Source organism: Aythya marila (genome assembly GCF_965140915.1).
Source record: "Aythya marila genome assembly, chromosome: 13".
In the NCBI taxonomy this organism is placed as follows: Eukaryota; Metazoa; Chordata; class Aves; order Anseriformes; family Anatidae; genus Aythya; species Aythya marila.
Window position 1 is genome coordinate 13,528,127 of NC_139054.1, and position 23,946 is coordinate 13,552,072.

The window sequence follows — 23,946 nt, forward strand, 5'->3', positions numbered from 1 at the left end:
AAAATAGGTTCTTTTTCCACTCAGTGCAGGTGTCCATCCCCTGACAAACTCTGACGTACATTTTAGCTGCTCCAGGCAGAATCAGGCACTGGCAATGGCATCTTCCTCTGGCATTTGCCCAGATCAGAGGCAGAACACACGAGCAATTCTTTATTTATCATAGCGTAATATTGGTAGTGGCATCCACCACCAGGAAAGACTGACTTACCTCAACACCCAGAACTTTGAGTATGTCACACTTGCACATTGGGCAGGTCCTGTGCTCCAGAAGCCAGGGGTCAATACAGTTCTTGTGGAAGAGATGGCTGGTGGAAGAAGATAACCACCAAGTTATGTTTCACATCAGTAAAGATATTTATGTAGCAGCAACTAGACTTATTTACAAACACTGAAAGTTCATTCATTCTAGAATGAATTGCCTTATTTTGCCAGAATTTACAGTTGAAAGTTACAGCTAGCTGGTTGGTCTCTCAACCTGTAGCTGTTTTATGGTAATTGGTTTCTCTACCCAGCTTGCTAAAATTCAGTATTATCTCTGCTACATCAGTCTTAAGCTTTTTTTTTTTTTAATCACTGTACAATGGATTCCCAGCTGATACTTTAAATAATGCAAATATTGACACCAACATTAACTTCAAGGTCAACTTTTGTCATGCAGATACATGACTAAATAGCACTTCCGTTAAAACTACATAGAAAAAAAACTCACCAGGTTACATCCTCAACATAAACTACACTCCCACACATTTACTTTGCCTATACAGTCATTGTGTATTCCAAGTGGATATTTGGCAGGCCGCATACACAATAAATTAAATATAGTTCAGCCACTACAGATGCAAATGTTTGCTTCTATGAAGATACTCAGTTCCACAATGGGTCTGAATTAGGACACAGATTCAGACAGACTACTTGAAATCCTGTAATTTGCCCGTTCCTTCTGCCTGAATAGAAACAGCAAGGCAGACAGGCACTGTTCAATGTTAATCAGGTCTCTATTATGAAACAAGTGACGAGTTCACCACATTTGGCGTTCAGTGTCCTACACCTAAGCGTGATAGAAAATTCTCCAATTCAGCTTACATAAATGTCACTTCCTTCCACCTGTACCAATGAAACGTGTGTACTACAGCCTAAAACTTCCTTGATGACTGACAATTTTAAGAACTTGTGCTTAGGTCTGGTATACCTCTCCTGCTATAAATACCTAGTTTGACTATCTGGACAAGAATGCCTTCTGCAAACACATACAAACATATACGCCCCAAATACTCGGATACCACTGATGTGACTCACAGGAGCATTCAACTGCTTGTTTTCCTTGTTTCATTTATAGATAGTTAAATGCTCTTAACAAGGAGGGTCTCATCACTGTGGCTGACCACCAACATCAAGTACATTCTTGCAGTAAATATCAGTTTATAGAGAGTTTAATATGGTTGATATTGGCAGAGATCATCAAGCAAACATGGTCATCTTAAGCTAGTCTCATTTAGAGAGATACTTGGGCCAAAGAGGAATGAGACAAATACATTTAAACAAATACATTTTAATATATTTAAAAGCAGCCTCAGAGCAAAACACAGTATAACATTCATCTATAAACAATAGATTCGAAAGAAGTCACTCTCCTCTTAAGCCAGTAAATCATGCTTTGTTTTTACAAATTCATATCAAGATCAGGAGGCTTTATAGGGAGCTAACATGACAGGCTTTAGATACTTAGAACTGACTTCTCTAAATGCCTCTATACTTATGGCACTTAACTCATTACTATACAGAACTACCCACTAGCACAAACATGACAAGACAACCTAATAACCATTAAGACATTCCTGAAAGGTTACTCAGTTTTGTTTTATTCTAAATACTATGCATTACATCCAGGAAGTTTGTTGATAACACCTTACCAGCCCAACCCCTCGATATCAAACCAGCTGAGAAGTCCTACTACTTGTAAACAAAGAGCTTTGACAGAACTGTAATATCTCCTGCAGCTGTTGTATGTTCTAAGCAGTGTTATCTGTCACTGTTAAATCTGAGCTGATTTTTCCATTCTTCAGAACTGGATATTTTCTATATCAGAACTTTAAGTGCTTTTCCATAACCCTCCCCATGTAAAAGCACATTCTTCCCATATCAAATTTGTGCAGTTCACACAGTATTTCACCTGAGTACTTTAGCTCTGATTTTAGCTTTGACGCAGCAGTCCCATTCAGCAGGCACACAGAACTCACACAGAACAAACTTCCTTAAACCTTGAAAAGGCTTCATTACTTATCTTAGGAATTATTAAAATAAAACAGTAGTATACCAGGCTTTCAAAGGAGCACAATGAGACACAATAATAGAAAACTCTAGAAGAATAAACTGCTATAGCTCTATTTTGGCCTTTATTTCAGAAGAGGCATGCAAGAATCAAGTGTTTTCTTCTAAACTATAGAAGTTAGCATGGTTTAACAAGTTTAGGTTACCAGACTGATATCCATGACCCTCTCAGTAAACAGGAAATTGAGTGACAAGAAATGTGCAGTTTCACCAGTTATCTGCAATTTAGAGTTATCATTTTCATACACCCATGTGGTGGTTCACTCAGCTGCCCACCTGCATTTCACCATAACCACTCACTCCCTTTCATCTAAGAGAAAGGGGGAGAAAATATGATGAAAAGGGCTCAAGGGTTGAAATAAGGACAGGGAGATCATTCAACAGTTATTGTCATGGACAAAACAGACTCAGAGTAGGAAGATTAATAAAATTTATTACTTATTACTAACAAGCTAGAGCAGTGAGACACAACACAAACTAAGAACACCCACCCCTCAATCCACCCTTTCTACACAGTCCTCCTCCTGAGCAGTGCAGGGGAATGGAGGCTGTGGTCAGTCAATGTCACAGCATCTCTGCCACTCTCAGTCACTCCCTGCCCCTGCTCCCCATGGGGCCCCTCCCACGGGATGCTGTCCTTCCCAAACTGATCCTGCAGGGGCTGCCCACAGGCAGCAGCTCTTCAAGAACTGCTCCCACATGGCTCTATACCACGGTGTCCATCTGTCAGGAGCAAACTGCTCCAGCATGAGTCCCCCATGGGCGGTAGCTCCCCCCAGCCCCCCTGCTCCGTGTGGGCTCCTCTCCACGGGCTGCAGCTCTGGCCCGGGGGCTCTCCATGGGCTGCAGCCTCCTCCAGGCCACCTCCACCTGCCCCACTGGGGGCTCCTCCACAGGCTGCAGCGTGGAGATCTGCTCCATGTGGGACCCATGGGCTGCAGGGGGACAGCCTGCTCCACCAAGGGCCTCTCCACAGGCCGCAGTGAAACTGCTGCTCTGTGCCTGGAGCACCTCCTGCCATCCTTCTGTGCTGACCTTTGTCTCTGCAGGGCTGGTTCTCAACCTGTGCTCTCCCAGCTGCTGTTATGCAGTAGTTTTTCTTTCCCCTGTTTTAAATCTGCTCTCACAGAGCAGAAACAATATCATTTATTGGCTTGGCTCTGGGCAACAGTAGGTCCCTTTGGAGCCAGCTAAAAGTGGCCATTATCTAACAGCAATTTCTGGAATCTTCTCACAGAGGCAACCACTGCAGCCCCCACTACCAAAAACTTGCCATATAAACCCAATACAATCAGCAGAGGAAGAAATCTTTAAAAAGCCCTAGAATCTTCTGGAGAAGTAATGTGTTCAGCCAAGCTGTACAGTGGAAAGTGCCCCTACAACCTGCGTTCATACAAGTGGGCATTTACATAGTCCCTGTAATTTGAAAAACTTTGACAGCTTCAAGAATTCATGCCCTGCAACAGCTTGATTGAAGCTTGATCAGCTTTGTTAACACAGCAGAAGGAACAACCAGTAGAGGCACGTTTCATTATTTTGGATTAAGGGTCAGTTTGGAAGACAACTTACTTGCAAGTCAGGATACGCACTACTTCATTTGGCTTGTACGGCTCGATGCACACAGCACAGCTATCTCCATCAGGACCAGTTTCCTAAAGCGGCAAAATGAATTTACAGAATTAATCAACTGTGAAAGCTTCTTCTGAACTAGTCAGATTTACTGAGGACAGAGGGGTCTAGCTAAAGTAATCTAAAATAGCCTCCATATATAATCTTATATAAACACATTTTAATGGATTACTCATAGTAAAGCTGTTGTTTGAACAGAAGCATTCAAAGTTTAATCCCATGGTTTAGAAATACAGCTGCAAACCATCACTGGGTTATTTCAGGCACTACTGCAGAGGTTCGGAAAACACTACCACCAATTTTAACCACAAGAAGAACAGCCCGTGAAGCTGGGGAGGGGTACTAGTTTAGCTTTAAGCATCCATGCCACAAAATTCAGAACTCTCAACTCAACAATACAAGTAAGCAGCTAAAAACAATTTATAAGAAAGTGCAGATTTGGAAGTCTTGCACCCCTGAAAAGGACTTGGTCTGAAAGAGGAACCACCTCCACAACACAGTTACAGGTTTCCATGAGGCTTCTGCAACCTTTTACAGTGTGAAGGACCAAGCTTTACATTCTGTGCAAAGCATGTGCCAGACGGCTCAGGAGATGGCAGACGAGTTATACCTTGTCTCCTTGCTTCAGGGTGCGCAGCTGTAACTGTCCAATGGCCTTCTTAGCTTCGGCCTTCAGTTGTCGCTGTAACAGAAAGCAGTCCTCATTAAACACTTTTTTTTTCCCCCTCATAAGTGATGGTTACTAATACTTACTGGTGTTTGCTTGCATTAGACACCTTGGTTTTATAACCTAGATGTTATCGAAACAAGCTAAGTAAGCATGAACATGCTATTTAGACAAAACATGAAACAAGCTTCAGGACATACTCATATGGTTATTGACTCTGGATGACACACCAAAGCATTTGCATACGCTTTGTTTTGACCTAACCTTCTCGTAAAGCACAGGAATTTCAAAGGTTTCTTCTTTTAGAAGATGTAAGATAATACCTTGATCAGATTAGACCTAGCCAAAATAAATAGAAACCTTCAAATTAACTTGGAACAGAAGACTGAACACCAAGTCCAACAATCAATAATTTTAACTACTTATTTTATGACATCCTGGCAGAGACTCACACCACGATGAAAGGCGAGGCTCTTTGCCCATCAGCTCAGTTACCACCAGCATACCCTGAACTACTCCTCTGCCACGACTGTTTCACAGAGCACAAACTGCTCAGGAGCCAGCAGCCTCCTAGCACCGACCACACCTGTCAGGTGGAAGAATGCAGTTTTATCTCAGTTTTGGTTCAAAGTAACATGGACCACGAGGGGAGAAAAAAAAAAAAAAAAAAAAAGAAACCCTCAGCTATTTTTCCCCTAGTTCCACCACCTTGTGAAATAAATCAAACGACTAGCCCCAGGTGGTTTACGAGGCAGCTTTAATGAAAGCAGAGGAGGAAGCTGAACTGCATTCCCCTCCACACCATTTGCTTGGTGCTGTCAGGACAGCCGAGCAGAGACGAGCAGGAGCAGAAGCCCAGTTTGCCTGGCAACTGTTGCTGTCCAGCTGTCACTGCAAAGCATTTAATTAGCACAGGAGCCAACATCTCTGTTTAAAGGTCACAGGTTGGTGCTGTTCCACCACCATCAAGAATTGACTGTCCTCTCCCTCCCAGTGCTCTTATTGCCTCAGGACACGGAGGTGTATCAGGCAGCTCTGGCACTGCTGCCCCAAAACTCTTCCAGATTCAGCTGCTCCAAACAGTAACACTGTGCTGTTACCTTTCCAGCATTATTCCCCCTAATGAATTTTACTTCATCTACAAGAAGCTTTTTTTGGGATGAAGGTGCAGGGCTTGTGGCAGAAGCAGAGGGGGAACAAACTGGTGATGAGCTACTGATGACACCTAACAAACTCAGCAAATTTTGGTAATTCAAGACTGCATAAAGGTTCCTGTGCTGAAGCAGTTAACAGCAAACAAGTTAATTTATATGGTCTGCTGCAATCCTATTACATAGCCTTGGTGAAGCTAAACTTAGTGATATACCATGTTGTTTTGGGCTTCTAACATATGGCATCAATATGCATCCTTTCAGAAGCTTCACAGTTAATAGCTATAACAATTATCAAGAAAGATATGCGCATGATCCTAAAGTAAAGGATGCAAGCAGGTTTTCATGTGTATTTTACCTATTCAGAACAAAAACTGGTCAAATTTTCTTCAGAGCTTGTAAAGGGCTTCTGTTGACGACACTAGTGTAAGTTTCTGTATGCTACTTTAGAATTGCGTTCCCCTTGTCAATGTTTCAGACACAAGCCACAGGGAAATAGCTACATACTTGTCTCAGAAAACCTTGCAGCCCCTAAACGTTTCAGTAGCAAACATAGCTTCATCAACAGACTAGGAATGCAGCAATATTAGTACCTGTGTCACAGCTACTTGTTATAAATCAAGAACTAAACTATCTAGGAGCGTACTCCCTCCTACAGTACCTAATCTAGGCATCTAATGTCAGGCCAAACATATTGACATGACCCAACTGGCTGCAGAAACTCTGTTGGCAAACAGCAAAGTTTAAGTGTACTCAAATGGCTGTATGATTAATAATTTACCAAAACGATATTTTAGGTTTTGCCTGGGCACAAGTTTAATTGCTGTTCTTGAAATGCACCGATGGCAAAGTCACCTTTAACATTGATTTTGGTAAGTACAGCAGAACACACTTCCAGGGGGATGGCAAAAAGCTGCAAGAGGAAGCTTTTATTGAGCAGCCTACCAAGAGATCCAGGATACTCAAGCCTGGAATGTCAAATCATTTTGTGAAGCCAGGTTTTTGGAGCAAACATTCAGTGTTAATGACTTTAAAAGCCTCAACCCAGCAGCTCTGGAAGAACAAGAAGCTGACTAGGCTGAGGCAAGAAAAAAAAAAAAGAATTAAGATATTACAAGGCAGGTCAGATCCTGGCTGCTATCTGGGTTGCAGCATGTTGAAGTAGATAGGCCCCTAAATGTGAAGGGTGGGTTTGCTGTCCCTAGTCTTACCTAGTCCCTCATTGCCAATTTAGTCTCCAAACCATCCTGCACAAGGGTGCTTTCTGGGCCCCCTGCAAGTACAGTCACAGCAATGCAGACCAGCAAGCTCTAAGGAGGTGGGGAACTCCTGCCACAGAAATATCTGTGAATTGCAGCAACATGAGCAACTCTCCTTCAAAGCCATTAATTAGGTCAGTGCTCAGCTGCAACACCTAATTCTTATGAAATCACTGGAAGTGAAGACTTGAGCACAAATCTGAAACCAGGCCACAGATTAATATCTGCCATTCTGCATTAAAAAAGGCTCATACACTGAACTGCATTTCTCATTTCACTGGCTAGAAAGGTAGCAAGCCACCTCTCGTACTTCCCTTCTCATTTTTTCTTTTCACCCACAGACCTCCCTAACAGACTGCAGAGGTGGGCACTTCATTTTCAAGCCCAGAAGAAAATACTCATTCAAATAAATAGCTGGTTGTAAACAGCTTAACTAGTTGGTTCATGATGAGGAAAATACAACTCCACTTCAATTCACAATTATGATAGATGTGTTATTAAACTCATGCTTTCACTTGGACTTCAAGATAACATGACTGGCTCTCCTCAATAGTCACTTGGTATTAAGTAAGGTTTGCAGTTTCACATTCCTGACTTGTATACAATTCCTGCTTGAGCTGAGAGAGCTGCTGCCTCCAAGAAAATTCTGCAAAGAATGCATTCAGACCTTATGTGGGTTATATGTGATCAAACCAAGGAGAAAAGAGCTCCTTCACCAGAAAATGCACATAGTCACATCAAGAAGTACAGAAGCTCTGCTGGTAAATGGTGAAGATTAAATGTACTCAACAGCCTGACTATATATAAAACAAGAGATCGCTTCTGACTTCTGAAAGCACTGGAGTCTGGAGACTTTTCCCAAGTCAAAGAAAATGAAAAAGCATACTGCTAATATGGTAAACATCTTCAGACCATCCAGTTCAAACAGGGGTTACCCCTGTTTCTGCTCTGACCCCTAGCAAGCAATTGGGATTCAAGAACCCAAAGATACTAGAAACAGACCACAGAGCATTACCATCGTTTATCATAATAAGCTTATCACAGCATTCTGTAAAGCAATCAGGAAGTGTTTCTTTTGGTTCAAGCAATATACAGACTTTTTTTTTTTTAAAAAGACTAATGCTTGGTTGTACTATCAGACTTCATAGAATAGCAATATAATACCACAGGGAAGGTCACAAAGTGCACAGATGCTACAAAAAAAAATATAACACTGGTAAAGGGATACATTCAGATACTTGAAATATTGTATTAATTACTATGAAAACACAACTGTTTCTTCAAGATACTTCCCAGAATAATGCATAACCCTTAGACAACTGTGTGATGGAGGAGAAAATACTCCACCAAATAACAGACTAAAGTCCAGACAGTCTCTCAAGGGCTGAATGATGACAGGCAAGTTCCACATGTAGCATGCACACTGATAAGCTGATTGACTAATATTCAGTGTTTCAAAGTCTGTTTTGAGACTTCAGAAATACTCTGAAAATCCAGTCAGCTAGCAAACAGAACACTGTGGAGCCACCTTTTTACTAGTTCACCTTCACTAACAAGAACTTTTTTGTTATTCTTTGCTTATCTTATCCCTGTGAGGTCAATTTTTAGATGCCTTGGTACGAAAAAAAAACAATTGAAAAAACAATTCTGGATTGTCCTGGGTTTCACTTCCACAGAGTAGTACATTTTTTATTTATTTATTTATTTTTAGTATGACAGAGAAGCTTTCTTTGATTCTTATACTGTAAAAAGCACTTTAAGGCTCCTTAATTTCAGTTTAGCTGAAATCATGTGGAACTGGCATGTCATTTGTCAATGTTATTTTTCAATCTAAAGTAAACTCTTTGTGCACACGGAGCCCAAGATAGAAACAGCTTGTCAAGTTGCAAGCCAAGCCAACTGGATTTTCCCAGTACCATCCACCAGAGGCATTAATAACAGCTGCAGCTCTTTGAAAGCCTGAAAGATCAGAACAGAGCAGAACTTCTGCAACTACTCTGTTAAATACCTTTGCAGGAGGAAAGATTTTTATATTTGATTTTGTATTTGATTACAAGCATCTTCTGCAGGTCAGCTTCTAGGGCACCCAAGCCTGTTTAGTGCTGGAATGGAGTTCTCACTACAGGGTAGTTCAGACAGAACGAAAGAGGAAACTGAGCAGCAGGAGACAGTATGCTTCCCTGACCACAGCCATTAGTAAGTGGACATCAAGATAAAGGGCTCCATGCCATCCCTCACGATAGGTACTACTACAGAGACAACTCAGCACAACTTCCAGGAGGGGCAATGCTACATCTCACCATCAGATGAGGACTTCAATACTGCTCTTCCAGCTATTCCCTTATTGTATTCTCATGTCACTTACAGGAAGCCTAGACCACAAGATAAGGCAGACAGCTTAGACGAGGCACAAATAGAGGTTTCAGCCCACTATTAGATGTCTAGTCTGAAAGCATATTGCCAGCTGATTGTCCTCATTGACAAGATCACACTTAAACAGCAGGATTCCAGAACATCAACTCAACTGAGTTAGGAGCAGTTGTTATAACCAAGAACCCAGCATTCAACTCTGGCCAAGTTCTCTGTGAACACTGCTGCCATTCACCCCAGTCTCTCCCTGCCAAGAACACTGGTTCTGCATGTTAGCATTTCAGTCGGTCCCAAAGTGTTACCAATGTCCACAAGTGGCCTAAATTTCAACACCTGTGTCCAAATTCTAGCTTCAGATTCATTCAGAAGGATCTCGCTCAAGGGGCCTGCAATCTCCACAACAGCACAGAAACTCGTCAGGGCACATGTTCCTTAAAGGCAGAACGTCTTTAAGTATCTAATCCAATCCTGACGTAATTCACAAACCAAGCTAGAGTAAGATGCTTATGCTACTACTACCTGTAGGAGAGGACTCTAGGGACACTTCTTTCAGAGTTCAGGTACCTCCCGCAAGAAACTTGCAAAGATGCACTACAAATACCCATAGTCTCCTTTGCAACACAGCTGCAAGGGAAGTTTTTGTATCTGAACCACTCAGATCCTGTTCCTCGTGTTGCCCATCACCTCTGACAAACATCATGCTAGTACTTAATTCTCACCTTTAAGGCTTTTGCTTAAGCCCTGAAGTAGCAGGTGTAAGGTGGGTCTGATCAGACTGAAGACAAAGCTGTGTGCATTAGTTGTATCAGCTGATCAGATAATTGCACAGAGGAGAGTTACTTGGAAACTTAACTCATTAACAATTGCCTGCCTGGGGGTTAAAGAGAACACAACAGTGCCTTTTTTCACCTCCTAATTGAGGCTGTCACTACAGCTCTGAGAAAGCTTTCAGTTAGAAAGAAGCTTTCAACAAGAGGCAGTTTCCTAACTTGTGGTCTACAAAACACGACAGGAGTCATGCACCATTTTGCAGACGCATTTGTAGTCGTGTCTCACATTGCAGCTAGCACATAGGCAGCGCCACGTGGGAAGTGTGAGGGTCAGCTAAAAGCAGGTTAGCTCTCTCACCTCCTCCAGTACATCAGCATTACTGCTGCACTGCAATTCAGGGAGTAAAATTGTAGGAAAGAAGTTAGGAAAGCATCATCAGCTGCACTCTCTAGATACAATTAGATAGGTAACATTCTGCTATTTCTTTGAGAAGGAAGATTTTAGCTGTTTAAACATATCTCCCTTAGCAGTTTAAAGATTACACACTCTCCTTCCTGTGGAAGGAAGGAATTCAGTGATTTTAGTACTCAAGCACTATTTCAGCCTTAAGATCCACAGCATAGTGGCTCAGGGGGATATTAAGTGATGGCACACACAGAGACAACACTCACCTGTTTCCTGGACTGGGCCCTCGTGATCCTGAATCTCCGAGCAGAATAAAAAATAAAGTAACCCACGGTTGCTGCTGTGACAATGAAAAATGACACCGAGACAAAGAAGATGGAGTAGTGATTCATCAAAGCACCGTGCTTTTTCCCCACTTCAATAACCATTGTCACTTTCATGCCACTCTCGATCCGGCGCAAGATCTCCATGCCTTTCATGTTGCTGATCATAATTGCAACAATGCTTCCTGCACCTGCAAAAGAGAAGGGGAATCCATGCTCAGTTCCCAGGTGCTGCATTACAGTCATCAACTTAGAGGCTCTGGTTCAACTGCCAAGAACACACTGGAGAGTTTCTAACTGGCATCAACAGATTTAATACGACTGGGGGAATAAGCATCATCTCCTCGCACTTGTTCAGCTCAACAGTATAGCAAGCCATATTTAGAATTCATTCCTCTCCATAAAGCTCCTCACTCCCATATGGGACACTCGTCATCATTATTTTAGACAACACTTTGGCAATTTATATTTTAACATGCCTTCGAGCTGAACGAAATTAAGAAGAAATCCTACAGACATAGCAAGGTCACTAGGGATTGAGCTCCTGGAGATAGCGCCCAGATGCCAGGCACAGAGCTGGTGGCTTAGGGATGTTTCCTGTAATGTATCTGCCTTCCTCCCTGCTCTGCTGCTAGTTCTTAACTAAATTTAACAGCACTGGTGAGTACTTATCCAGACACCAAACGATCAAAGAGAGATCAGCCTTTGCTCCTGCATTTTCAGAAGCAACTGAAGAACATTTGAGTGAAATTTAGTGTTGAATATAAATGCTGCAGGTTTCTAAGGCAAGTACAGAGGGATGCCAATACTGAGGTGTGCTTGGCTTTTAAACTGTGAGTGGCAGACTAAGCCCCATCCAGATTTTAACATCAGGGTTCGTTCCTTGATCATACATCATGGCAAAACGTCAGAGGAAGTAAGAGTTTTACAGCTGGAAGAAACTTCAAGCAACGCTGGTCACAAATATTGATTTGAATAAGGCTGTTTTCATTTCAAGTGGCAAATGCTGAGGACCTTTCATACTATTTGTAGGAACTTGAGGCAATCTCAATACAGCAAAGAAGTTCTTAGGGGAAAAAAGCAGAAAAGAAGATGTGTAAGCAGTCCCTGGTCTCTCTAAACCAAATAGATTCGAAGACTAGCCGGTAAGGAGTCCCAGTGAATTAAATCATCAGCTGCACAACATTCATAATATATTACACGGCGAAGGAATAAAGGCTGTTACAGAAGTGCTATTTTTAGCTAACCTCCCAGCCAAACCAGTTTTATTGGTGAGACCAATTTTTTTTCCCCTCCATTAAGAGAAACCTCATCCAATTTTCAGCTATCAAAACTAGAATTGGTGTTAAACCACAAAGGCTCTCATTTTAAAAAGCACTTATTAATTTTCCAGCTTGCTCATGTAATGCCTTTGATCCGAGATGTCTAAGCATGATGTCTAGCAATTCTCCCCAGTGAGAACTCATCTTTTATTCAGAAAGCTCCCTGTAATGAGAAGGGCATCTCACAGTGAGGTGGGGGGAGGGAAATAAGTCAGACTGCACCTACCATCCTTTATGATGAGCTGGGATTTATAAGCCAGTTATAAAGTGAGCTGGAAGGAGGTGGTAGGAACAAGAAAAGAATTAAGCATGGGTCAGGTCAGGAACTGAGACTTATTACTTTCGTAAGCGTAGAGGAAAAGCGTGGGAGAAGAGGTTGACACAACAAGAAAATAAAAAGCTTGCCAAAAGGCTTGTTCTGCCTTATTCCCCTCCACTTCTACATGCCTCACCAGTCAAATATAACTTGTGATGCAACACACAGTACAGGGATTTGTGTTAATGAAATGTCACCACCGACCTGCAAAGCCATTTCAACTACCAAGTCAGCAGTTGTGATGAAGTTTTACACCCTTAAAAAAAATATCTTAATTCTATTGAAGTTTCAGGCTAATCAGTTCACCAGGATGTTATTAGAAGACAACATTAAGTTCTGTCCTGGTACCTTTCACACACACCCCAGAGACTTCTCACAATTTCAGCTGCTTTGGATCAAAATGTGTGTGCTCATCTGGTCTAGTTCGAATCATTGACTGCAGCTATTGAAGAAAGGAAGTTTAGGTGGGTGTTTTCTGCTCTGCCTCATTCATTCAAGCACCCTCACTGCGAGCCACAAGCTGCTGGCCTCTTTTCCTCCTGTCACTGCAACCCTTAATGCATACTCACACCCATGGGGGGTGGAGGAGGGAAGACATTGTTTCATGAAGGAGCAGACTGGTGATGTATTGGGGTCAGGTTTTAGGCATGGCCAGTTGTGGCAACAATTAGATTTATTTATTGATTTACTTTTACCAACAATGAAGAAAGCACAGCTTTTAAGAGCTTTGACACTGCAGGAACTAAGGCAGAACGTAGAGGACGGTAATGTCCATCAGCATCTGCACTGCTGCCCCTTAGAACAAAACCCTGTTGACACACACCAGCATCCATCTTCAGCATTCTGTACTGCACTTACAAGCTTTTAGGACCAACAATTCATTTCTAAAGGCACTTACCAGTGAGCTAACCTGACAGCACACAGTTAACCCAACACCTTGTGCCAGCAGTCAGTGCTGTTCCTGGATTCCTTTCCCATATTTCAGGGGATGGTTGATCTGGGCCACTAGTAGCACAGGCATTTGGTCACTTTAGAAGCTCCTTTTGGACAAAATAAGGCTCTGGCACCGATACAGAGGGCCTGTCAAGAGCATCTGAAGTTCCTTTTGGCAAGCGGAGGTCTTATATGACACCGTGTTGGCCTGAAGCTAAGCTAGAAGCCCAGGAGCCGTGATTAGGCACACTGCTGTGCTGCGAGAATAAAAACAGCTAGCACAACCCCCACTCAGTGCTTCCTGAGCTGCTGGAAGGATCCCATCATGGCACGTACTTAAACATGCCTGTGGCCAGGAAGCCACCAACTGGACAGAGGCTTCTGACCATGCTTGGGCATCTCACAAGGAGTGAGCTATTTGAGGGGACACCTGAAGAGGTGTCTCAACCAGCTGCTGCCCTGAACTGTCAGCTTCTCTCTAGACTCCAGCAAAGGAAGAGGAAAGTCAACCACCTGTGCATGACAGAAACCTCAAAGAAACCCCAAGCCCTAAACCAGAAGTCAGTTTTTGTGATTCAAGCAAGACTTCCTGTGGGAGTTTAAGGGAAGTTAGAAAGTATGATTAAGCTGCTGCCTGTTTAGTTAATAATAGGGTCACATTGCTAAACAGAAGCAAAATCTGTTGAGTTAAACATTTCCCAGCTCTCTCCTTTCCTGTCTCCTATGAAATTGAAGTGGAAAAGTTACTCAAGTCTTCAGACAAATGCAATCTGCCTCTGTAGGTCTGGACTTTTGCAAAAGCTTCCCCCCAAATGATGGCAGCCCACAGGTCAAAATCTGAAAGATGCCATTCTGCAGACATTGGTTGGCACAAGAACTAAAACGGTTTGTTGGAGTGGAAGGAGAAGAGCTGGAACGAGCACATTTGGCACACAGGAAGAGTACATGACTAGAGATCAAAGTTTTACTCTTCCTGTATCAGGTTTACTTAGATGCGGAGTGGAGTTTCATCTATTTATACCAATATAAATACCTATATTAAACCCTGCCTTGCAAAGGCCCTCCTTGTTCTGCCATTACACTTCTGCTACCCTGTAAGCACGAAGTTACAGGTCTGGCAATTCAGAGGAGAAATGCAGCATGCAAGACGTGCTTATAACTGGCACTATTGACTTCTGCACAGCAAACACCTGCTTTTTCCACAACAAGGGGATTACTGTCGCCTGGTGCTACTCCTGCGTGCGCTACAGATAAACCAGTTCTGAACCACTGCCCTGTGTGGGGGGACTCCACGGCAGATCCATGCTGGGCACACAGCTACCATCAACTCTCACCTCACAGAAGCAGCTCCAAGGAGCTGTCACAACATGCTCGGGGGCAAAACTACAAGCTGATTCCCAGAGAGGAGAGGATTTTCAGGCTTCTAACATTGCTTTCCTTCCACACCCATGCAAGTGAATGAATGAGAAGCTCTAGCAGCTTGGAGGAACTACCTCCTTCTCAGGCACATGTGAGTACAGCTGCAACCTTTGGAAACACCTTAACCAGGTTTACCTGGATGTTAGTGATTTTTTTTTTCCCTTTTCTTTCTCCTTCAACTGAAAATGAAACTGCTTTTCACAGCTATTGATCATTTATAGACAGTATTGAGTATGCCTCTCTCACTTCCCTGCTGGGACCCATTACAGTTGTTCTTCCCTTCAGGCACTTACTGCAGCCTCCAGTGGGTCTGGGGAATTCACAGAGTGAGACAGGGATTTAAAGGAATTTCATAAGGAATGCACCAGGTTTTCCAGTAATTACAGGCTCCATGACTGAAAGCTTTCTGTCCAGCCCACCAAGCTCACTACTATTACAGCATTTTTATTACACCGGAACAAAATAAAACACTAGAAAGGAGCCCTACCGGCACTCCAGGTAGAATGAATACAACAGCCCTCCAAGAGCACAGCTGCTAGGTGTGTGTGTAAACACAACAGGAAGATTTCCTTACCTGGGATGAAAGTGTAACGCTATCTCAGTAATAATTAAAATTTAGCCCTACGTTTCCAGTGAGCAGCCGCTGGCACTCACTGCATGAGAGCATCTGACCAAGCACCAAAACTTTGGGTTTCACCAAAACTTGTCCCGTTGCTGCTGTCACAACAATCATCCCTTCCAAGCCAGCTTTGGTAAGCAAACCTTCCCCTTAGTAGAAGGGGATGTTGTTACAGCGATTTGTTCTCCAGGGTAAAACCCTGCCTCCTGGACGCTCCTGTACAGGCTCCTACAAGTTTAAACCACTCCACACACAGCAGCCAAAGAGGAGGAAATGCCTTTTGTGCATGCCTTTCCTCCTCACGGAGCCACAGCAAAGTTGAAGTTAAACTCTGCTGTTGCACTTTCAGATCGTTGCTTTTTCTTCCACATCACAGGGGAAGAAAAGAGAACTTTGCTGTCCTATGTTACTCAATCTAGCTTTTGCATTGTGCAGTTAATAAAAGTGAAGCACAACATGGGAAGGGAGGACAGCCTCTGGTAATTTAAAATCTTTGCTGTGTTACCAGGACCCTTCTAATTAAGGCCATATTTAAGCTCCCCAGCTAATTAACTGCTGGAAAACAAATTCACTTTTAAAGAAAACTTTTCAAGCACTGGACATCAAGGAATCTTTGTTTCATTCCCACATTTTCTCATTCACCACCTGAATTCCATAACCAAGAAAACAGAACTGGCGACACCTGCTTTATGACCGTACGCTCCTTTTGGGTACGGCACGCTTTAACATCTAGCATGCCAGTCACGAACAAGACATCACACGGCTCTGCATCTTCGATAAGAGCTTCAGTTATTAAAGTTGCCATCATTACACATCTACTCCACAGCTGACTTAAACACACCAGTGCTGTTACTCTCTAGTATCTAATGCCACCAGGAACACAATTCAGTCTGTTTTCGCTGCACAATGCTTCAGTGTAACATTGACAAATGCAGACTTTTATGAGACCCTGACAGAGCTTTTTGAAGTGAATAATTAGCTTCCAGTTTATGACAGGTTTGCATATCAGAGTTAACTCAGGAACTCCGACTGCCCTAGTTCTTCTAGTCTCACTTAAAATTGTTTCCTCAACTTGTTCAGTTAAAACTAGGCATTGGAACTGGTCTGCATTGTTTAAACTTGCTCTAAATTCAGTTCAGGTCAACTTATGAAAGCCCCTTTCAGTTGAGTTTGAAAGCATATTAATAACCTGGGGTAAATTTAATAGGTCTTTAAGTGCAGCAAAAGCCTAACCCCTGTCATGCCTCCGGTGGCACTCGCTACAAACAGGCCGCAAGACAGCCTGAAGGGACCCTTCCCATCTGGGGGCAAACCTAGCTGCTACATCATTGGCAAAAGCATTTGAAGAAGGCAATAGTTTTGTAGCCATTCTGAAGAAATATAATTAGAAAAGTTACTTCAGAAAAGTTACCTCAGAAAAAAGGGGAAAAAAGCTAGGATATCACACGCATAAGCTACGAAATTTTAGATTCAGTCCCATTTCCCACCCCTTGACAAATGTCTGAAGTTTTGCATCATGTTTGAGGGCAGTGAAATTAAATGTCAATGCTTTCAACAGCATTACTTCACTCTGTCCAGAGAGTGCCTTGTGCAACCAACAAACCCCCGCAGCACCGCTTCAGCTTCCTCACCCCAGAAGCAGCCCCACGCACCCCACAGCCAGCCCCACGCCAGCCTGCGCTTGTGGTCTGGGTGATGTCAACAATATTTAACCCAGGATCCAAACAATACTATATTTTCTTTAAGATTCGACTTCTTTAATATTCAAGGGAAACCATTTCATGGAAGTGACTGAAGGAGGAGGAAAGCAAGCAGTGCAGTGCAGCTATCTGAAAGTTAAACATTATCCTCCCCCTGTGTAAAAAGCTTTCTGACAGGCTAACTGCAAGTTGTTTAATATTGCAATGGCAGAGTGAGTCAAAATGAACCAAGAATTTAAAAAAAATAATAAAAAATGGAGTATCACGTTTTGTCTAACAAAGAAATTAAGCAGCAATTCAGTATAGCAATGAACTGTTTTCTCTCAGTGCATTAGGAGGACTGAGAAATGAAGATGCAATTATTAACGGATTAAAGGCTGCAGGCATTCTGCTACAGCTGAGTAAGTTCTGCCAGAGAACTCCTCGAGGATGAAAGATTTCATTTTTAAAGAGCGTGCATGATCTTGCAGAGAAGTCTTCAGAGAACGCAGTCACACAAGAACTGTTCGAAGCACCATGGCAATAACCCATCACCCCCTTCCCCAGCGCTATGAAAACCCCAGCTGAATACCACGTAAGCCACATGCTCAGAAAAAGCAGAATGGAAGAAATTTACTTTTCATTTCAGTTGCTTCACATACCAAAAAAAAAAAAAAAAAGCAGTAAAAAAGCAGACTTCTGAGTTTAATTTCTCAAGGAAAGGAAAAGCTCTTCTTCCCCAAAGCAGAATCGCTTTCTGGAGACTAAGGAGATGAAATACAAATCCTGGTTCTGGTAAGGTGGTGGCTAAATCCTCGCTTTTATCAATGTGATACGGTATCTGAAACACACAAGATCAGAACTGACTGTGCCTTCAACCTCAGAGGAGCTAGCACTCCCCAAGCTTTCTTTAGCTACCCAGACATCCCTCCCACCCACAACATGATCAAAAAGGCATTAGGCAATGAAGCCATCTCCTGCACTGTAACATGAAAGGCAGTCAGTTGACTCTCCAAGCAGTTTCCTACCACCTCAGCACACCTGCCTGTTCAGGCAGGTGAGAACAGCGTTTATTACTCTGCCTTTCAGGTTTTAAAAGTGTAACATTTTGCATAGTGCTTACCTCACTGTATTGAAATAGTACAAAACAGGGAATTTCTGGCAGTTGTCAAACAAGCTGGTACAAGTCTACCATTATGTTATAGTACATAGGGAACATTAACAGTGTATGCACACCGAGCCCATATTCTGGACGTGATGTAATTCCCCTTGGGTGTAGGATCAGCACTGCACACAAAGCCTATTGTGCCCAGCATCATATCATGCTATGAGCATGAGCTTCACACCTGGCCCCAGACAAGCACTGTGAAGGCATGAAGCCCGCATCCTAGCTCTTCACTAATAAAAGGTACAAGGTTTACAAAAAATAATATTGCTTTCAACCACATGCACAAGGCCAAGTCTTTATCGGGAATGCCGATCTGACCAAACATCACCTGTCCCAGCACTTATCTTCATTTGTAGATGCTCTTAGAGGAAATTTCATCTTCACAGCTTTATTGCAATGCGATAAGCTCTCCCCTTTGCAGGAGGGAAGGGTGATTGAACTCCTTCCAGGAGCAATTTAAACCTGGATAAGCTGACACATACGTAGTCCTGTCCCTCCCCTTCCACTCCTCCTCTGCTCTCTCCACCCCAAACATTACCTGGTCCGAGATAAAAGAATCACTCACTTCCAGGCTACTTCTCAGTAATTTAAAGCAACAGCCCCTTATGACCCCAGTTTTTTGACTGGGTTCTTGCTCACACTCACATAAGCTTAATGAAACCCACTTGCAGCTTGCTTTACTTGGCAGCTGGCACCACTCCTGATCTCTTTCTCAAAGTCTTTCAAACTACACAGGTAAATCCAAAACAGCAAGACACTCGAAAAAAGTTGAAAAAAAAAAATCAACAGGAGTAGGCAGCAACAGCCAGAGGTTCAAAAAGAAGAGTAAGTTAAGGAGCAGGAGCAACACAGAAATTTAAAGCTGAGGGAGAACCTTAGAAGATCCTGAGCATGGTGAGGACAAAAATGTGGAGAAGAGAAACCCCTGCTAACTGGCGGTTTTGCCCACAGCACAGGCTTGGCCTGGAAACACAAGTCTCCTTTGGCCTGAGCAGTACATCGTCCTCCCAGATGCTACATTTACTCGTGGGACCATGCTGCTCGGGAAGAGCCATCCACGTTTGCCCTGGGAGGCTGTTCGGTGAGGTTGGCCTCCAGACCAGACACGCAACCATTACTGCAGATAAGGAAGATTTCCACACTAACATGGAAACCTTTTACCGAACAGGCTGAGTTGTCTAAAAGGAACACGCACAGACCAAACAGTTTTAAATAACGTGAGTCTGCAGAGCCTCCCAATGGGTACTGGAGCTGGAAACCAACACGCATCCTGTTTGGTTTAAATAGCATTAGAAGTGATGACTTGCCAAGTGAATCTGATCGTCATCCTTCCCGCCACCCCTTCTGAGCCTTTAAGACTTGCACAAATGCTGCCAGGCCCTAAATCTTAGAACATGAAATCATCCTTTACAGCAGCAGCCAAGACAGTATACTTGTTAAGGGCACCGCGATGTGAAGAGAGCTGTCGTGCAGATCTCATTCATGCCTTTTGGTCTGTGGCACTGGCAAGATCGAAATATCACCTCTCAATCCCACAAACAGCATTTAAAGCCCTCTGGAGAAACAGCAATCAACACTCCTTAGTGAGAATTCTTCAGTAACTATATTCAGCAATGCTCAGCAGTTTTGATTTAGTAAATACATTGCTCACCCTCTTCAAGTGAATCACAGAATGGTTTGGGTTGGAAGGGACTTTAAAGTCTACCTGGTTCCAACCCCATGCCATGGGCACGGACACCTCACACCAGACCAGGTTGCCCAAAGCCCAACCCAGCCTGGCCTTGAACACCTCCAGGGATGGGGCATCTGCAGCTTCTCTGGGCAGCCCATTCAGTGCCTCACCACTCTGAGTAAAGTATTTCTTCCTTCTATCTAATCTAAACCTACCCATTACTCCTTGTCCTCTTCACTACACCCCCTGATAAGAGTCCCTCCTCAGTCTGCTGCTAACTTCTGCGCTTTATCATACTCGTAGCAGGTAAGTACCACTGGAAATCAGCGAGTTTGAGGCAGCTGATGATAACAGAAGTCAGCACAATGTAAGCCAGAAGGCATCTGTCCGCAGAAAGACAGGGCACATTTGATACAGTCGGGAAAAGCACTGAGCCCGACCGCTGTTTGCTCAGCGGCATATTCAGGGCTGGAGGCAAACAAGCGGCGTCATTGTTTTAGGGCCGCGTGCCCAACACAATGAAGCCTCTGCTGCCACAGCTGTCACTTTGGATTTTAATTCATCCTTCTACATTTCAGCAGCCCAGGAAACCCAAAGAGCAAGGGTACTTAACAGACCTGTTCTGGGCTGTTCAAGGGATTGGTGCCTACCTTGTATATTTTTCCATGGTACAAAGGTACCTAAGTCGGATGAGAAAGTGCAAGGTCAGGGTGAGCTGTCAGCAGCAGCAACCAACCTGCTCTCCTCCTCAGATCCTCTCCCAGCTGCTCACAGACCTCTGTCCCAGGGGAAACCCCAACTATCGCACCCCACATACCCTGCAGATGTGAGATTAGGCCCACCAGCCCAACCCAGCACGCCACGTTCAGCTATCTGAATGCCCCTATAGCCGCAACACTGATTTACTCTGAACCCGGTAGCCAGAACTAAAGTGAGCCTGTAAAGACAAAATTGCAGCACATACACATTGAACAGCTGTTCTTAGATTCAGAGCTGTGAACTCCAGGCACTGCAGTCTGCAAACACCACCTCGGATGTGCTCAGTGCAAGCCCCCACTCCCTGCAAAGGAGAGCTGAACTATTTGTTTAGACAACATTTACAGAGCCTCAGCACAGCCTGCCTTGGGATTACCATTCTGCCTCGACCCTTTGCTTTAGCAGGACCAGTTTTACAGGTCGCATCAGCCTTTCAATATTGTGGCATAGTTTTAGTCTCTTTCAAAAGATCATGCTTCATACAGAGTTCCATCACAGCACAATTCCTCCTTTTTGCTGTATGCTATTTCCTCTAAACATATGGTTGATAGCCTTAATCTTTGCTGAATTCCTGCAGAGCAAGTCAAGTGGCCGTGCTATGAATGTGACCTTCCCTTCCCCTTTCACCCATGGATGCAAGTTTAGACTTGAACCAGATCTCATCAGCCTGCAGCACGCTGTTACTGCTTTAGCCAGAATTACTTAGCTGTTTTCTCCCTGAATAAGCCCTCTGCAGATCAGGTGATGTGCTCCTCAAGGCTAGAGCTACACAACAGAAACCAAATAAAGTTATCCCATTAGCTTTCTGACCAGCAGAGATTTCTTCACCAAGCACAGGGACCCAAAAACACTTTCGTCCTTCCTAACATACCCTGATACCCAAAACCACCTCCAGCCCGCTTCTATCTTAAGTCAAGGTCCACCTTTAAAACAAACCAACTCTTACCGTGCACTTCTTTCCCCCCCTCACATGCTGGGTTTTTTCCTCCAATCAAATGTTTTTTCCAGAAGGTCAATATAGATTACAGAGAGGTGCAATTATAAGCACACAGAACTGTACTTTGAAACCCTGCTCAGCCTGCCACTGAGAGGTACCATCTTCTTAAAATGAGCACAATTAAAACTCAAGTTTGCTAATTGATAAGGTTCTGTGCTTATAAAAGTGCAAAGTAAATATTACTTTGGACTCCGTTAAATCCTTAGCATTCTACGTGTTGGGGAGTATTAAGCAGGATTTGATCATATCTGATCTGGCTATTTATTGTGTTCTGCTGTTTTTATTGACGGTTTTGTTTTGTTTTTGAACTAAGTTGGCATACCAGCAAGTTTCCACACAGAGCACTGATATAAGCAATAAAGAATTCCTCAGCCTAAACATGTTGGTTATAAGAAAAGAAGTCTCCCAGAGCAGGATGATAAGGTCACTGCAGTCAAGTACAAGCACAATGAAATCTCTGAAAAGGAAAGTTGCTGCTGAAGCCCAGTTTGTCAGTCAGAGAAAGCAGCACCCTAGTTTTTGGTAAGCTTTGCTAACAAATTGGTGCTCTGCTGCTGCAGAAACCCTGAAAGAGAATTTGTGCCACAGAGTTCAAAACACACCCACGGGGCAATTCCCTTCTGGTGAGGAAGAGGAGGGCCCCAACAACTCACTGCAGCACGGGCAGGAGGAGATGACACCCCAGGCAAGCCCTGTGGCCAGGCCCAGAGCTACTTCCCACTGCCTCGGCCTGGAAGAAGCTCTTGCCCTCGTTTGGTTTCACTGGATAGCATATGATGACAGCAAAAGCAGAAATGAAGGCAATTAGGAAACCCAGACTGTGAATTCACTGTTAGCACAGCTACAGCCGTTACAGAAATGGCAGGAGTCGCAGTTGCGCAAAAACTGTTCCTTAACTAGCAGGCTACCATCACCTCTATTTCCAGACGATCGTACAGAGCCACCACAGGAGGCCAGAAGGAAACCCAGCCCAAAATGGGGTTCAAAGGGCAATGCAACCAGCTCATCTCCTGTGTTTGAGCCCACACTGTGGCACCGGTCAGAACAAGACAAGGAACACCCAGTACTTCACAACACCACCAAAGCCATCTACTGGCAGGTCGCTCCCTCTGGGCCATGCCACGCCAAGAGCCTGCGATGCTGGTCAGGTGAGTGTGGGGCTGCTGGTGCCCTGTGCCCCAGGCAGGGGCCAAAGCCCCACGGGGAGAGGAATGAGAGCAGGGGCTAGCCGCCAACTGAGACAATAGACAAAGATCTCAAGTGCAAAGAGAAAATGGGCGTAACAGGAGAGAAAGTAATGGGCTAAAACAAAGGACAAGGAGGAAAGGCAACAGCAGCAACAAGCTCGGCCCTGTAGTTGTGCTAGAACATGTCCAGGAGTCACGCAGCTGCAACAAGCAGCTTAACAAAAGCTGTCTTCTCCAGAATGTCACCGTCCTGGTTGTCAACAGTTTGGCTGGAAAGTTTCAACATGCCCTGGGGCCTGTAACCTGCCACGTAGGATAATCAGGACAGCGAGAGCCACTCCAACATAAATCCCTCAGCAGAAAGCTGAGGGCAGCACAGAAAGGAGGGAGCTCCTCTTGGAGCAGATGGCTCGTTTCAGGAGGCAGCTGCCAGTGGGATTAAGATGCTGTAAGACTCCCAGCAGCCAGGGTGGTGAAAAGGACAGGGGCACAGGGGCTTTCCCTTCAAGAACAGCTCCAGCAGTGTAAAAGGAGCTCCTCAGAGCTGCGGGGTTACACAAGCATGCAGCAAGCAGAGCTCAGGGCAGGGATGCTGCTGTCAGGTCAGTAGGAGAAACTCACCCAGCAGTAGCCAGATCCCGACAGCATTTGTCAGTGGATGATTTCATTACACCAGAAAGCTCTGCCTCAGAGGCCAGAACTCATCCACATTCTGGGTTTTAAATTCTTAAAGTGGAGCACAGAGTCACACATCTCATTAAGATAACACACAATGAGCCTCCAGAGGCAGCCGCCAATTCCTTGTCTCATCGCTCACCTCCACTGCTAACTGACAGAAACCCTCCCCAGCCCTTGTGAGAGGTGCAGCTGCAAGCACACAATTGTTTTCCAAGCGAGCCCAAGCTTTAAGACTCGCTATTCAGTTCCACTGCTGTTTCTCTCAAGATGGGGCCGCCCAAAGCGCTGCCACCTGGC

General features: G+C 44.0%; 1 protein-coding gene across 2 annotated transcripts in view; it reads right to left on the minus strand.

The window, feature by feature from the left end:
• The window catches only part of RNF128 (ring finger protein 128), a 41,096-nt gene that overhangs the window by 3,187 nt on the left and 13,963 nt on the right, over positions 1-23,946 (minus strand). For both annotated transcript variants that reach the window (XM_082770593.1, XM_082770592.1), the window contains exons 2-5: positions 10,847-11,094; positions 4,568-4,639; positions 3,898-3,980; positions 209-305 (exon numbers count right to left, since the gene is read on the minus strand). In XM_082770593.1, the coding sequence (XP_082626719.1) occupies positions 209-305; positions 3,898-3,980; positions 4,568-4,639; positions 10,847-11,094 (500 nt within the window). The remainder of the gene's footprint in view (positions 1-208; positions 306-3,897; positions 3,981-4,567; positions 4,640-10,846; positions 11,095-23,946) is intronic.